The sequence below is a fragment of the Hordeum vulgare genome, chromosome 3H (assembly GCF_904849725.1).
Source record: "Hordeum vulgare subsp. vulgare chromosome 3H, MorexV3_pseudomolecules_assembly, whole genome shotgun sequence".
Taxonomy (NCBI): Eukaryota; Viridiplantae; Streptophyta; class Magnoliopsida; order Poales; family Poaceae; genus Hordeum; species Hordeum vulgare.
In genome coordinates this window covers 581,821,889-581,834,676 of record NC_058520.1, presented here as the reverse complement: position 1 = coordinate 581,834,676, position 12,788 = coordinate 581,821,889, and the positions used below count along the sequence as shown (strand labels likewise).

The 12,788-nt window shown below is 41.4% G+C and overlaps 2 protein-coding genes and 1 long non-coding RNA gene across 5 annotated transcripts; 2 read left to right on the top strand and 1 right to left on the bottom strand.

Annotated features, from left to right (window-relative positions):
• Nucleotides 1-1,590: 1,590 nt before the first annotated feature.
• On the top strand, nucleotides 1,591-2,624 carry LOC123440758. 2 transcript variants are annotated; one of them, XM_045117307.1, is made up of 4 exons: nucleotides 1,591-1,724; nucleotides 1,878-2,026; nucleotides 2,198-2,384; nucleotides 2,471-2,624. In XM_045117307.1, the coding sequence occupies exons 1-4, from the start codon at nucleotides 1,704-1,706 to the stop codon at nucleotides 2,588-2,590; spliced, it is 477 nt and encodes a 158-aa protein (XP_044973242.1). In that variant the 5' UTR covers nucleotides 1,591-1,703; the 3' UTR covers nucleotides 2,591-2,624. The 2 variants fall into 2 exon arrangements, with proteins under 2 accessions (XP_044973242.1, XP_044973240.1); XM_045117305.1 differs by having other exon boundaries at nucleotides 1,824-2,026.
• A 129-nt stretch (nucleotides 2,625-2,753) lies between these two features.
• Nucleotides 2,754-3,745, top strand: LOC123440757. Its single transcript, XR_006630358.1, has 4 exons — nucleotides 2,754-2,869; nucleotides 2,961-3,067; nucleotides 3,156-3,228; nucleotides 3,392-3,745. It is a non-coding gene; the product is annotated as an uncharacterized LOC123440757 (long non-coding RNA).
• A 4,627-nt stretch (nucleotides 3,746-8,372) lies between these two features.
• On the bottom strand, nucleotides 8,373-12,288 carry LOC123445336 (beta-glucosidase 5-like). Of its 2 annotated transcripts, none has more exons than XM_045122307.1 (13): nucleotides 12,052-12,288; nucleotides 11,892-11,955; nucleotides 11,696-11,754; nucleotides 11,311-11,386; nucleotides 11,150-11,221; nucleotides 10,900-10,987; nucleotides 10,526-10,784; nucleotides 10,056-10,171; nucleotides 9,775-9,989; nucleotides 9,516-9,544; nucleotides 9,217-9,319; nucleotides 8,967-9,054; nucleotides 8,373-8,838 (listed from the first exon to the last, which is right to left on the bottom strand). In XM_045122307.1, the coding sequence occupies exons 1-13, from the start codon at nucleotides 12,172-12,174 to the stop codon at nucleotides 8,607-8,609; spliced, it is 1,524 nt and encodes a 507-aa protein (XP_044978242.1). In that variant the 5' UTR covers nucleotides 12,175-12,288; the 3' UTR covers nucleotides 8,373-8,606. The 2 variants fall into 2 exon arrangements, 1 of the variants encoding a protein (XP_044978242.1); XR_006631076.1 differs by having other exon boundaries at nucleotides 8,827-8,838; nucleotides 9,213-9,319.
• Between the last annotated feature and the right edge of the window lie 500 nt (nucleotides 12,289-12,788).

Here is a 12,788-nt window from a genome sequence, read left to right as displayed (position 1 = left end):
TATTGTGCTTATTTCTAACAGAGCTTTTACGTACAGCTTCTACTCATCTGGTATTCTAAATTTTTTTATAGACCGAAGAAAATCAGGACATGCATCACGAGGCCCCTAGATTTCCTATCAAGCTTCCGGAGGTACAACGATATCAAATTATTTCTGAAAACCCACTAGTTCTATACTCCAATGCATGTTTCTAGCATCTTTTCTGAAGGTTTCCATTCTGTTACTTACATGCTTCCCTCTAACTTGAAGAAACATAAACATGACAAATAAATTCTATACACAAAACCCATGCTTCCACCATAATAATAAAATGTCTTCATGTTATAATACACATGCTTCCAGAGATAAATGTCCTCATGCTGTCATATACTTGCTTCCATAGTAAATTCTATTACTCAAAACCCATGCTTCCTCTACAATAAAATAATGTCTTCATGATGTAATATGCATGCTTCCAGAGTAACAACCACCAGAGTAAATGTCTACCTGTTGTAATATACTTGCTCCTAGAGTCAGTTCCATACATCAAACCCATGCTTCCACCATAGTAAAAATTGTTTTCATGCTTTCATATAAATGCTTCCAGAGTAAAGTTACTCATGCTGCACTACACATTCTTCCAAATTAATTTATGTACATCAAACCCATGATTCCACCTTAATACAAATGTCTTCCTGATGTACTATAAAAGCTTCCAGAATTATTTAACACGCACAATCATTTCCTCAAATCATTCACCATTTCACATGCTACATGCTTTCGTGCAGGAACTACCGGCCTACATACTACAAATTATTGAAACACACAAATCAAAATAGGCACAGGATATATCAAAAGCTACATCAAGACTTTCTGAACTTCACGCCAAGCGCATGGAAGAGTTTGCACAAGATGTTTTAGCGGCCACAAAAGATAATGCTCCAGATCCAACAAATTATTCTTCACCTCATTGGGTACTCCAGGACACACATACCGAACAACCATAGCCACATGGTCCAAAAGAAACTCCCGACACCAGGTTTTGGAAGGAAGCAACTGCATATGCCGATGAGGTGGAGAAAAGTGTTACTAAAAAACCTCAGAATAACCAGGATGTAGCTTCAACATCCGCTCCTGCTGCGAACCAAGTTTGCACCGAACCACGTCCCTCATCACATCAAGACCAACCGGCCGACGCTATTACAACCCCTCCTGTCACGAAGCATTCCACCAGCAGTGAAGAAACATTGCGGAGGGTCCTTGATTCTTACGAAGATCCGAGTTTCAGTCTTCTACCCCCCGGTCAGACTTGGACCCAAGCTTTCGCCGAACCACCTCCATCAACACATGAAGGTGAATTTGTGGACGCTTCTACAGCTGTAGTACAAACCACAGCTGCAGGTACGTGCATCACAAACCATATTACAATCTCATTTCGGTTTCAATTATTTTTTTTCAATAAAATCACTTGCACGTATATATGCTCGTGCATGACCTACAACCATGGCAACAGTTGAAGCAAACCTGGCACACATTAGTCCTCAATCATCCCCAATACATGCACCAACACCAACATCCCCCACACAGCTCACACGGGTGCACCTTCTAACACTTTATCAAAAATGCATCCTCTAACCCCTTTCGCAGCTTCCATTTAAACGCGAAGACACGTGTCCAACACTTTACATGCGTCTACTTAGGATAACACATCCGAAGGACCAAACATGAGCCATAATGTCAATGAGGTACGGTTCCACCCTTTTCCAACTCACTCACACTCCAAGTACAAAATTCAGTCTACACCATTACCGTTAAATTATTTGTACAACCTATCATCCATCCAGGGGGGTCAACCCTCCACCGGAGATGTCCTTCACACCATTGGCACACAAACTCAGGAGAAGAAGAATAGGAAGAAGAGAGCTTGTCTTCGGAAAACTGAGGACACAAGGCTGAAGAAAATCAAGGTTACAAGCTCTTCGATAGAACTGTACAACAAGTACATCACCGCCAGATGTTTAACGCCTCCCAAAAAAACTGATAAAAGGTTACATGTCACAACTTTTTCATTAAATCACATCCGTGCACTCGCACCTTTTATTAAGTTTATGATTCACCTGCAAGCAACTCATGCTTCCTTGGTTCCCTAGTAAATGTGTTCATACTTACATAAAATGCTTCATCTGATTACGTTTGTTCGCAATCACCCTTGTATTAGGCCACCTTTCATCGATTACGGTGGGTACCATATATCATATGAACACTTCCGTGACGCACTCAAGCCACGCGGATGGGTTGACACCCATACAATGGAGCTCTACATTCGCCAGTTCAACCTTCAACAAACAATGGAAGCATGCAGCTCTGCCCTTCCTACCAAATACGCCTTCTCACAGTCCTTGACGGTAACAACCTTCGCAACACATCTCTTTGGTTTTCCACCATCACTTATTTTAAAATTCTTTACATTGTATTTCATAACTTTCATCAGGCAAAACTAAGCGTGCCCGAGGAAAAATTCGTTGCAACCAACTGCCTTCGTGAATTCAACAATGCCTACCAAGATGGCTCGCTCAAGTCAAAGGATATGGTACACTTCTCACGCCATTAAACACTGTGCTCATCACTTCATATCAATTTTTCCAAACTTCCAATTTGCACCGTACCATGTACTGACGCACAATACATCGTCAAAATTTACAATCTATAACCACCTGGAAACAAATTCATACCCTTCATACCCATAATATTTTTGCAGCTTTACTTCACAATTCCCCACAAACAACATTGGATACTATGTTGCATCAACCTTCTTTACAAACAGATCAACATATTCGATTCAGACAAGAAGCTGAAAAATGATGAAGTGTACGAGTTGTCAAACAATCTGGTGAGCACTCTCCTAAACTAACAGTAACTAATTATTGTGCGATGTTTTTCTGGTGATGCGTTAATTACATTTTGCATCCCTTTATTTTTAGGTTACCAACTTTACGACACTGGCCACGCATGCCAAAGCATTCACAAAGTTGGATTTCATGAAGTTCACGTGCTTCAACCCCCCCGATTGCCCCCAACAGAAAACGCAGTAAGTTTATACAATCTTTTTTTCAACTCAAGTCGGTGATGAAGAAAATTCACACTACGTATGATGCTCTCTTCTATATTTTTGCCAGCTACGATTGCGGAATATTCACAATGCTCTTCATGAAGCAATGGGATGGGAAGATCATGGCCAACTTTTCCAAGGTATTACCCTCCTAAACCAAACAGCTACTCATGTGTTAATTCAATGCTTCTATCAATCATATTGGTTTTTGGCATGTAACCAACTCTGCAATTTTCTTCAGTGCACCCAACTACAAATGTGCATTCTTCATTGTTCTAACCACCGTCCCGACTTCTACCGCAGGATACATACGGCCATCGGGCGATTATCACCGAACTAATCATAACTTCGCAGCTCAACAACCAAGATCCTACCTGGGTACTGAAGACCAACTGAGGAACCGTCTTAGTCGCGATCAAACAAATAATATTCCTCGTAGATAATCACGCCGACGAGCATTCAACAGAATAAACGATCGCGCTTCTGCGAACTATGTGCTTCCAAGTTTCTTTTTTACTTCTAGCTAGTTGTTTTATTACACAATTCAACTTCGTTACCAACAGGTTCCCATATTTTTGTGTCCTCTATCTGGTACTATTTTGTACTCAATCATGAGTTTTCAAGCTGGAAGTAACAGAGCATTGTTTTTTCGCTTCATGATGCTGTTTGTCGTCTATGTACTACCAACATTGAGAACAAAGTGTACGTTACTTTGCACTACGTATGATGCTCTCTTCTATATTTTTGCCAGCTACTATTGCGGAATATTCACAACGCTCTTCATGAAGCAATGGGATGGGAAGATCATGGCCAACTTTTTTACTTCTAGTTAGTTGTTTTATTACACAATTCAACTTCGTTACCAACAGGTTCCCATATTTTTGTGTCCACTATCTGGTACTATTTTGTACTCAATCATGAGTTTTCAAGCTGGAAGTAACAGAGCATTGTTTTTCCGCTTCATGATGCTGTTTTGTTGTCTACGTACTACCAACATTGAAAACAAAGTGTACGTTACTTTTCACTACGCACGAATAATACATTTTTTGTTTCCACTTCAATCTGTGCTTGCTTCTTGCAAACATTACTCACCTGAAACATACATTCTTGCATGAATTACAAGAACAATCTACACAAAATTTGTGAAGCGGAATGCTACATATTACTTTGCATTCTCAAACAAAAATTCACATTGACCATAGTTTTCACCAAAAAAAAAACCTTGATTTATCCTGAATCAAAACCCCAGTACATAAACATGAATACGCTTGCTTCTTCCAAACTTCACTCACCTAAAACATATATATTCCCATGAATTCTGGCGCCACCCTACATGAAGTCTGCTTCATGAAATCGGTGTGCTTCCAGCGTGTCGTTAACATTTTTTCACAACTACATAAATCATACCTATATTCACAGAAATAGTGAAGCAGAAGTCTACATATTATTTTCCGAATTGCCAAAGTAAATTCTAGTTCATCAACTTAGTACACCACATCACAGTACGCGGTAACCTTCGTAGAAAAACTATTTACAGTGTCAACTCCGTCTCATGTCTAAGTTTTTCAGCTTCAACCTTCTGTCTCTGTCTCTCAAGCGCGAGATATGGGCAATTCCTCTTGTCGTGCCAATCCTCCTTACAATAAGAACACACACCCTTCTTCTTTGCTTTTTGCTGTGCCTTCTCCTGCCTCAGCTCCACTAGTGGTTTCCTTCTTTTCTCTTTATCTTTTGGTCTACCTTTTTTGGTAGATTTTGGCGGATTATTCACATTTCTGCTTCCTACTACTTCAACATCAACACCTACTGGTGGGTCTTGGTCTGGCAAACTACCTGACAACCTCCACTTCCAGACCAGCTTGCTTAGCTCAACCACTCCACCAGCAACAATCTTGTACGTCTCCGGACCAAAACATGCATCCGAAGCAAGTGTACACATCTGGCTGCACAGGTCATTGTACCTGAGAGTATTTGTTTCCGGAACCTCTGAACCAACATTTCTGCTTCTTGCAGGTCTAGTTGTTGCTTCCTCAGACCATCTATGCATCATGTATTGCTCAGGTATTTCTTGCACATTAGTATGCACCATTACCTTTAGGATGTGATGACACAAGATCCCATTCATGTGGAATCTGTTGCATGAGCACTCATACGACCTGTCAACTGGGTCAGTAACAACCACACGTATTTTACTTGAATCAGAATCGCAACGTCGTAGCTCAAACTTAAACCGATTACCTTCAACAGGATTAATCATCAATGCCGTTGTCTCCTCTCATTTCCTTAAACTTTCCGAAGGCAGTCCTGGTATAAAACTTTGATGCTTGCTCCTCTATCTTGTACCTAGTGGAAAAAAATACATCCGTTCTCAGTAGGAATACAGAAGCATGATAACAACATATATGAAGCAAACTTTAGCTCCACATGTTGCACATTATATCAACATTTTTTTCACATTTACTCTAATTGTACGTTTCATACCTTGACCACAACGGCGCAACAGTAGCCTCGCCAAGGAAACCAGCATTGTCCTCCCGGTCAAGCCTAGTTTCCTGTATGTACTCGTACTGCTTCACAAACTGCCACACCGAGTCATGAGGGTGCACAAGCTTCTTGAAGAACGAGTTCAATCCTTCTGACCTGCCAGTCGTGCCTGTGAAGGGAAAGAAGTGTCTTTTGAAGTACGCCGGTGCCCAGGTGTGCCTACACTCCCACATGTTACTCAGATGTGGGTGCTCACCAAGCTCATGCTTCAGCACCATCCGCTGCCATGCTTCCTCAAATTCTAATGCACTTTCGGTCCCATTCACACAGTAATAGAATTCTTCCTCAAAATCTGCTCTTGTCCTGAACAACATACCCAGTTTTTCCTTCGCTATCTTCAGCACGTGCCACTTACAGCATCTGTGTACTATTCCAGGGAAAACCATGCTAATAGCTTTTGACATCGCTTGGTCTTGATCTGTCATTATACACCCTGGTGGGTCATGCCCCATTGCATCCATCCACTTCTCAAAAACCCACTTGAATGTCTCTATTTTTTCATCTGGAATCAACGCACATCCAAACATTATGGTTTGCATGTGGTTGTTTATTCCAACGATTGGTGCAAACGGCATATCATACCTGTTCGTACAAAACGTAGTGTCAAAGAACACACAATCTTTGAATTTTTTGTATGCCTCCCGGGTCCTTCCATCAACCCAGAATAGTGCCCTCACTGCTTTATTCTCATCTTCCAGCTTCGCATAAAAGAAACGTGGACTCTCTGCATGCAGCTTCTCAAAATACTCCATCGTTTTCGCCATATCATTCAAAGACACCTCATTTCTCAACTTAGTTCTAATGTTTGCAACATCTCTGGCAGTGTACGGAAGGTTGCCAAGTTCCCCATGCAAGTCTCCTAGCGTTGCCATGATCAACGCTGTTGGTATGTTCCGATTATGCAATGTCTTCAGCAACATGTAGTCCTCATACGGTACCTTTCTATGAGATCTGTAAAACCTTGTCCATTCCCCCCTACTCATCATTGGGTGCGTACGTTGCTCCTCAAAAACAGTTACTTCCCATTTTCCATCCCTCAACACCACTGCCATGCGTGCTCTGCATCCATGCCTATTCACCCTGTTTCTCTTTCGATGTGCTACAAGTTTTTTATTGCCAAAATATGGTTCCTTCCTTGATGCACAGACATTTTCTTCTAATGCTTCATACCACTCAGGATCACACACAACTTGTTTTCCTCCATCTTGGGCGCTTTCCCCTCCTGCATGAACACACTCGAACTCTCTCCTGATTATGTGATTACACCCCTTCTTCTGACTCCTCTTAGTGTAACATATCCTACTACCAAAACCCAGCTTCTTAGCATAGCTATTATACACCATTTGTGCTTCCTCGATGGTGTCGAAGACGAATCCAACATATGGCGCATCTGGTCGAGTAGTTGTTGCAGCATCAGCAAATGGAATATATGTCCCCCCTTCAATGTCCTCCATGGTATCATCCTACAATGAAGCATATTTTTTAGCACCGTAATTGCAAACATGAAATCGTAGAGCCAAATCATTAAGCAAAATTTGTATATATCTGAACACAGACCATATCCTCATGCATCTGGACATACACGGTGCTAAACAAATCACGCCATAGTCCGAACATAGCCACTGACATTGAAAACTAAGCTTCCAGCAGCAAATTATAATGTATCCAATGGAAACAAACAATGCTTCTAACTACGTTCTCTCACACTTATCCTAAAGATTCATCATCAATCCCCCATGCTGTGTAAAAAGACCAAGCAAATGATGCATCATACTACCAGTACACATCAAAACTACAACCAACATAAGAAAAAAGAAAGCTAAGTACTGCGAACATGTATCAAGGTGTTCGTTTTACCTCATAATCCCCAATATTCACCACTGCAGGATTCAGGTTCGTCTGATTACTCGAAGCAGCAGCACCCCAGACGCCTGCCAAACCTGTCGTACTGACCGATCCATGCCGCCAGAATGCATCCGAAATCCCTCCATACTCAATATCTCGTCGTAGGTGCGCCATTTTTGCAGCCACTTGTATCTCGCTGGAAGCACTCGCGCCACAAATCTGACTGGAGAAGACACAGGGGAGAGGAAGTGTTCTCCCGCGGGAGGCAGCGTGCTTCCAGGGCGTGCGTTCAGGGCCACTAATTACGTACACCCAGCCGCTTAATTACAGGTATTAAAAGCCTCAAGAAGCAGGACATCTAATCTAATCTCATGGATCCCATCATCCGCATCCAACGGCGCATAGGCAGTCTGATGGATGCTAAACACCTGTAGTCTGATGCCTAGCGCTTTCCTAGATGATAACTGGTAGGAGTAAGTTGTTTCAGGAATTGGTTAATGAAAATTTTGGTTGATAACCTAAGTATCAGAATTATCTCTCAGAATTAAAGATACATATGACCAATTATATTTGATTATGTATAGTTGTAGCAGTATTTATTGAATATAAGTGAATAATATTATGAAAAAAAATATCATGCATGATTGAATGTTGTGGTGCGTTTTTCTTCCATGCATGATTGCATGTTAAAGCGAGCATTCTCTTATTCATAACTGTATGATCAAGTGGCATGCATGCATGTTGAGATAAATAAGTTAGTAAGGATGACTCACTTAGGTATACAGGATATCGGACGAGTTTGTTAGAAAAAGTAAGAAAAACCATAGCAACCACCAGCAATGTTGCAATTCCAATCAAACATTCCGTGAGATATTCAGCAAGGAAAAGCAATACGGGCAGTCGAGATGGGTCTTTATGGTTTTATTGAGTAGATGACATCGGAGGATACTGGTGAACGTACAACAACACGTCAACCCGCTCCATGGCTACCGCCCTCCTCTTTTATTCAGTGATGTATTTAGTGCTATCTCTGTCTCCAGAAAGGAATAAGAGAAAACTAGAATGCGCCGTATCTATACATATGTGGTATACCTATATACCCTAAGGTGAGTGTGCCTGATGAGGCGACTCATTGTTCAGCATGCCATCCTGTATTGTTGAGCTCGCTCTGAACATGGATGCCATTGTTATTGTTCTTCAGGAAGGCAGAGTACCAGCGAGCAGAGAGCCTGGCTTGCCGTGGCAGCGCCTCGTCGTCGAAATCAACACGGTACAGGCCGTACCGTGCTTGATACCCCGACAGGTACTCGAAGACGTCCAAGAAGGCCCAGGCGAAGTAGCCTTTCACATTGACCCCATTCCTGCACACCAAAACATCATCATGGTAACTGAACTCTGAACTCTGGAGATTTTGTGACAGGAGCCCCAATTGCATGAGATTATGTGGATGGAGAATAACACGAGGATTTTTTGTTGTTGAATTACTGACCTTATTGCAGCCAATGTACTCCCTATGTAGCTCTTCAAGTATTCGGTCCTGTCGGTGTCGACGAGAGAGTCATTACTAGATGATTGACCTGAAGAGAGAAAACAAAGGTGCAATAGATACCATCAAATATGTATGAAATGCAAATCAATGATGATGCCAGTAAACATTGACATGATTTTACATAGAATGATTGAACAAATATTTTTTTTCATTTTGGAGATCATTGTAATCAGGAACTAGACTGACTTGCCATTCTCTTGGATATAAATGGGAAGGTCCCCGTAGGCTTCCTTCAAGTACATTAGCACACGTTGCAATCCTTCAGGGTCACTTGGAAAAGACGTTGGGGGAGTCTGCATTAAGCTTATGTCACAACTTGCAAAATAGACGTTGCATAAGCAGTATCTTGCTCAATTGCGAGACCTTCAAGCGTGTATTCATTAATTTTCACCATATTTTGTTAGTATAAAATTCCAAATTTGATGTTTCATGTAAAGAATAGCTGAACCCAGTTTATTATCTGACAAATATATTGATGAAAAACTTTACCTTACCGGCTGGCGGGTCTGTTTTAGAAGCTGCAGCAAAGGAACACATATTTTGTTAAATGTGCAATTTGGATAACAAAAAACTCAGAGTTGTAAATCTACTTCAGAAGCGTAACGAATTCCGTCAGTTCATATATTGACAACGTGAACCTTTCTTTTTGCATCATTATGTTGTAAGTAGATATATGGAACACATTGCCCACTACTGCTGCCGTGCTGCTACAAGAAAAAAAAACATGAACTAAAGCAACGATGCTTACCTTTGTAGCTAATTGACAAGTCTGCTGTATAGTCGCGAGCACCTTTCGCTAAAGGGCGATCATTCACATAGACAGAATAATAGTGATTTATCCCGATGAAATCTGCACTACCAATTATTGCTTGAGACTGGATTCTTGTGAAGGATGGAAGACGAGTACCAACAATTTTCTTCATTCTTTCTGGATAATCTCCAGACATCAAGGGCTCTAGTATCCTAATAGGAATGACGAGCTGGTTAGTTCTCCATTCCTGGACCAAAGGTAGAGTAAAGATAACATACCATCCCAAAAAGAAGTCCAAACATCTTTTTGTTGCTTCTAAATCCGCCGTAGAGTTTGTCACAGGATAAGGCCAAAGGGAGTAAATACTTAGGCCAACAAACCCCTTTTGCACGGCCTACATCCAAAACTCCTTTTATGGACAAATAAATCTTTTCATATGAATATACATCATGAGAGACTAAATATTTGTGTAGTTAATCAGATATTATGTCGAGAAATCCAAATATGTAATATGCCAACAAACTGTAACTGATAGTAATGTACACCCAAGTATCAGTATATGGTTAGACAATACTTCTTCTTTAAAAGAATATACGGACAGGCAATACTTTCTCTTTAAAATAATTTTCTTTTTGAAGAATATACAGTAACTGATATTTCAGAAATGATATTAGATAGCAACATAAATCTTACTAGCTTATTATCAGATAGAAACACTGATTTCAATTCTGGGCCCAAAATTACTCACTTGATATTTTTCTCTATAAAGTCTAGCAGCTGATGCATGCGCCAATAGCATGTTATGAGCTGCTATATATGGTTCGACAGTTGAGTCACCCACGGTACATTTTATAGCTCCAAAAGGTTCAGAGCAATGTCCTGGTGCGATCACTCCGATATCGTAAGATCCCATCGCGCCTACATTAGGTTCATCTATCGTAGTCCAGTAGGAGACCCTGTCTCCAAACTCCCTGAAGCAAACATCTGCGAATGCTGTGAAATCCTCCCTGTATTTTGCAGTAGCGCCAGTGAGGAAATATTACTAGGAAAGTAGGAACCCTCCCTACATTTTAAGATCCTGAGGAAGTTCATCACTGCAAGGGAGAGACTCTGGGATCTTACACAATTCTAGGGCTTAACCATCCTCCATACTCATCTTCCAGTATTTGAGGGTACTCAAGTTGGTAAATCATAATATGGACTTGAATCCCTGAGGAAGCACGACGGACGCACATAAGTTTAGATATGGGAGACACAGAGAAAACATATTCTGCATTTTTTGTTGTAGTGTTGATCATTTACTAGGCTACTGGCATAAAGATCTGTATTCTGCTCCTACAGTCCATTTATATACTACAGAAAATAAGCGTACCATGTTGCACTAGCGCATCTATTAGGTTGTTGTAGTACTCGAGCCCTTTTGGATTGACAGCTCCCCTACCATCTGCAAATCTCATTACAATCTAGCAATCAGTTCAAGTTTTGTGTTTTTCTAGTATAGTGCAATGGAGAGGTAACGAGAAGCGCTTATACCTGGTATAAGCCTTGACCAGGAGATGGAAAATCTGTAAGCCTCTAGGTGAGTGTCAACCATGAGCTTGACATCATCCTGAAACATCAGACCATGTCTGGTTAAAAGTTAAAACAGAATGTTCAAATATTCAGTGCGGAAATCACAACACTTCAACACAGCAAAATGAAATAAAATGAATCTGACAGATACTCCTAGATACGTAGTAAGAATAAATTTTATTTTATCTTGTGGCAGAGAAGAGAGAATAATGAACTAGACAGAGCTTTGCAGGTTCAGTTTCGTAGCACCAGCAGACGACTGCAGAGTAGTAGTGCATCCATCCTTTCTTAAAGTCACCAGAATCAGCCATGCGGACATTGGCAGGTTTAGAAGCTTGTACGATACCTTGTACTTGTGGTACCCGTCGGCAGCGACATCACCAACGCTTTTATCCGCCATTTTCCCTGCCACGAGACCAAGAAAAAATCAGCACGAACCTGACGGGACAATTACCTGATCAAACACCAGATTCTAGTTTTTTTTAATCTTATCTTAGTCCCAAATCAGCACGACCTGGCAGGTTAATTGGTTAGTTAGATACCTGCGTGAGTGAAGGTGTCCCAGATGCTTGGGCTCCTGCCGTCCTCAGCTACAGCGCCCTCGTACTGCAGCCAAACAAAACCCCGAAAAGGCTAACCAAATTAGGCTACAAAGCTGAACATGGAAGCGAATTCAGTGTCTTGCTTGTTCCTGGTCGTTGCCTGGTACGCGGAGGTGGCGGCTCCGAAGACGAAGTCCGGCGGGAAGTCGCCCCGCGTGAAGCCGAGAGCGGGAGCAGCCGCGGCGGAGAGAAGCAGCAGCGAGAAGAAGGCGACGGAAGCCATTATTGCTTGCTGCCCTGCAGGCAGAAGTCGAGAACCCACCACTGTCTGTCTTGCCTCGCAGGGGGATAAGGCGGCTGCCCCCAACCGCTTGACGACTTTTTTTTGGCTCGCACCGCTCCACAACTTTTTTCTGACTTCGTTTTCCTCCGTACTGCTTGCTTCTCGAAAAGTCAAATTAATATATTTTTTGCTGGTGATAAATTAAGGGCCAAGCTAAGCCGACGGATCTTAAGAAAAGAAAAATCCACGGCCTCCGCATCCGTTTGATCGGGGCCGTCAAACGGCCCGATCCTTTCCTCGCCTTTGCAACAAAGCGAGTGTTTTTTTTTGAGGAAACAAATCGAGTGTTGCATAATCTTTTGCAACAACCACTAGTTACAGAAATATTTGCAATAAAAATTTTATTGCAGGTTTTTTATCTAGACTTTTTTTAAACATGAATGTCGTTGCGAAAAGACTTTTGCAACACCTATGATGTTGTCATTTTTTTTCCTATCTTATTTTTTTTTGCAATATGAGTGTTGTTGCAGAAGGACTTCTACAAAACTAATCTTGTTGCAGATTTATTTGTCTTAATTTTCTTGCAACATGGATGTTTTTGCAAAAAGATTATT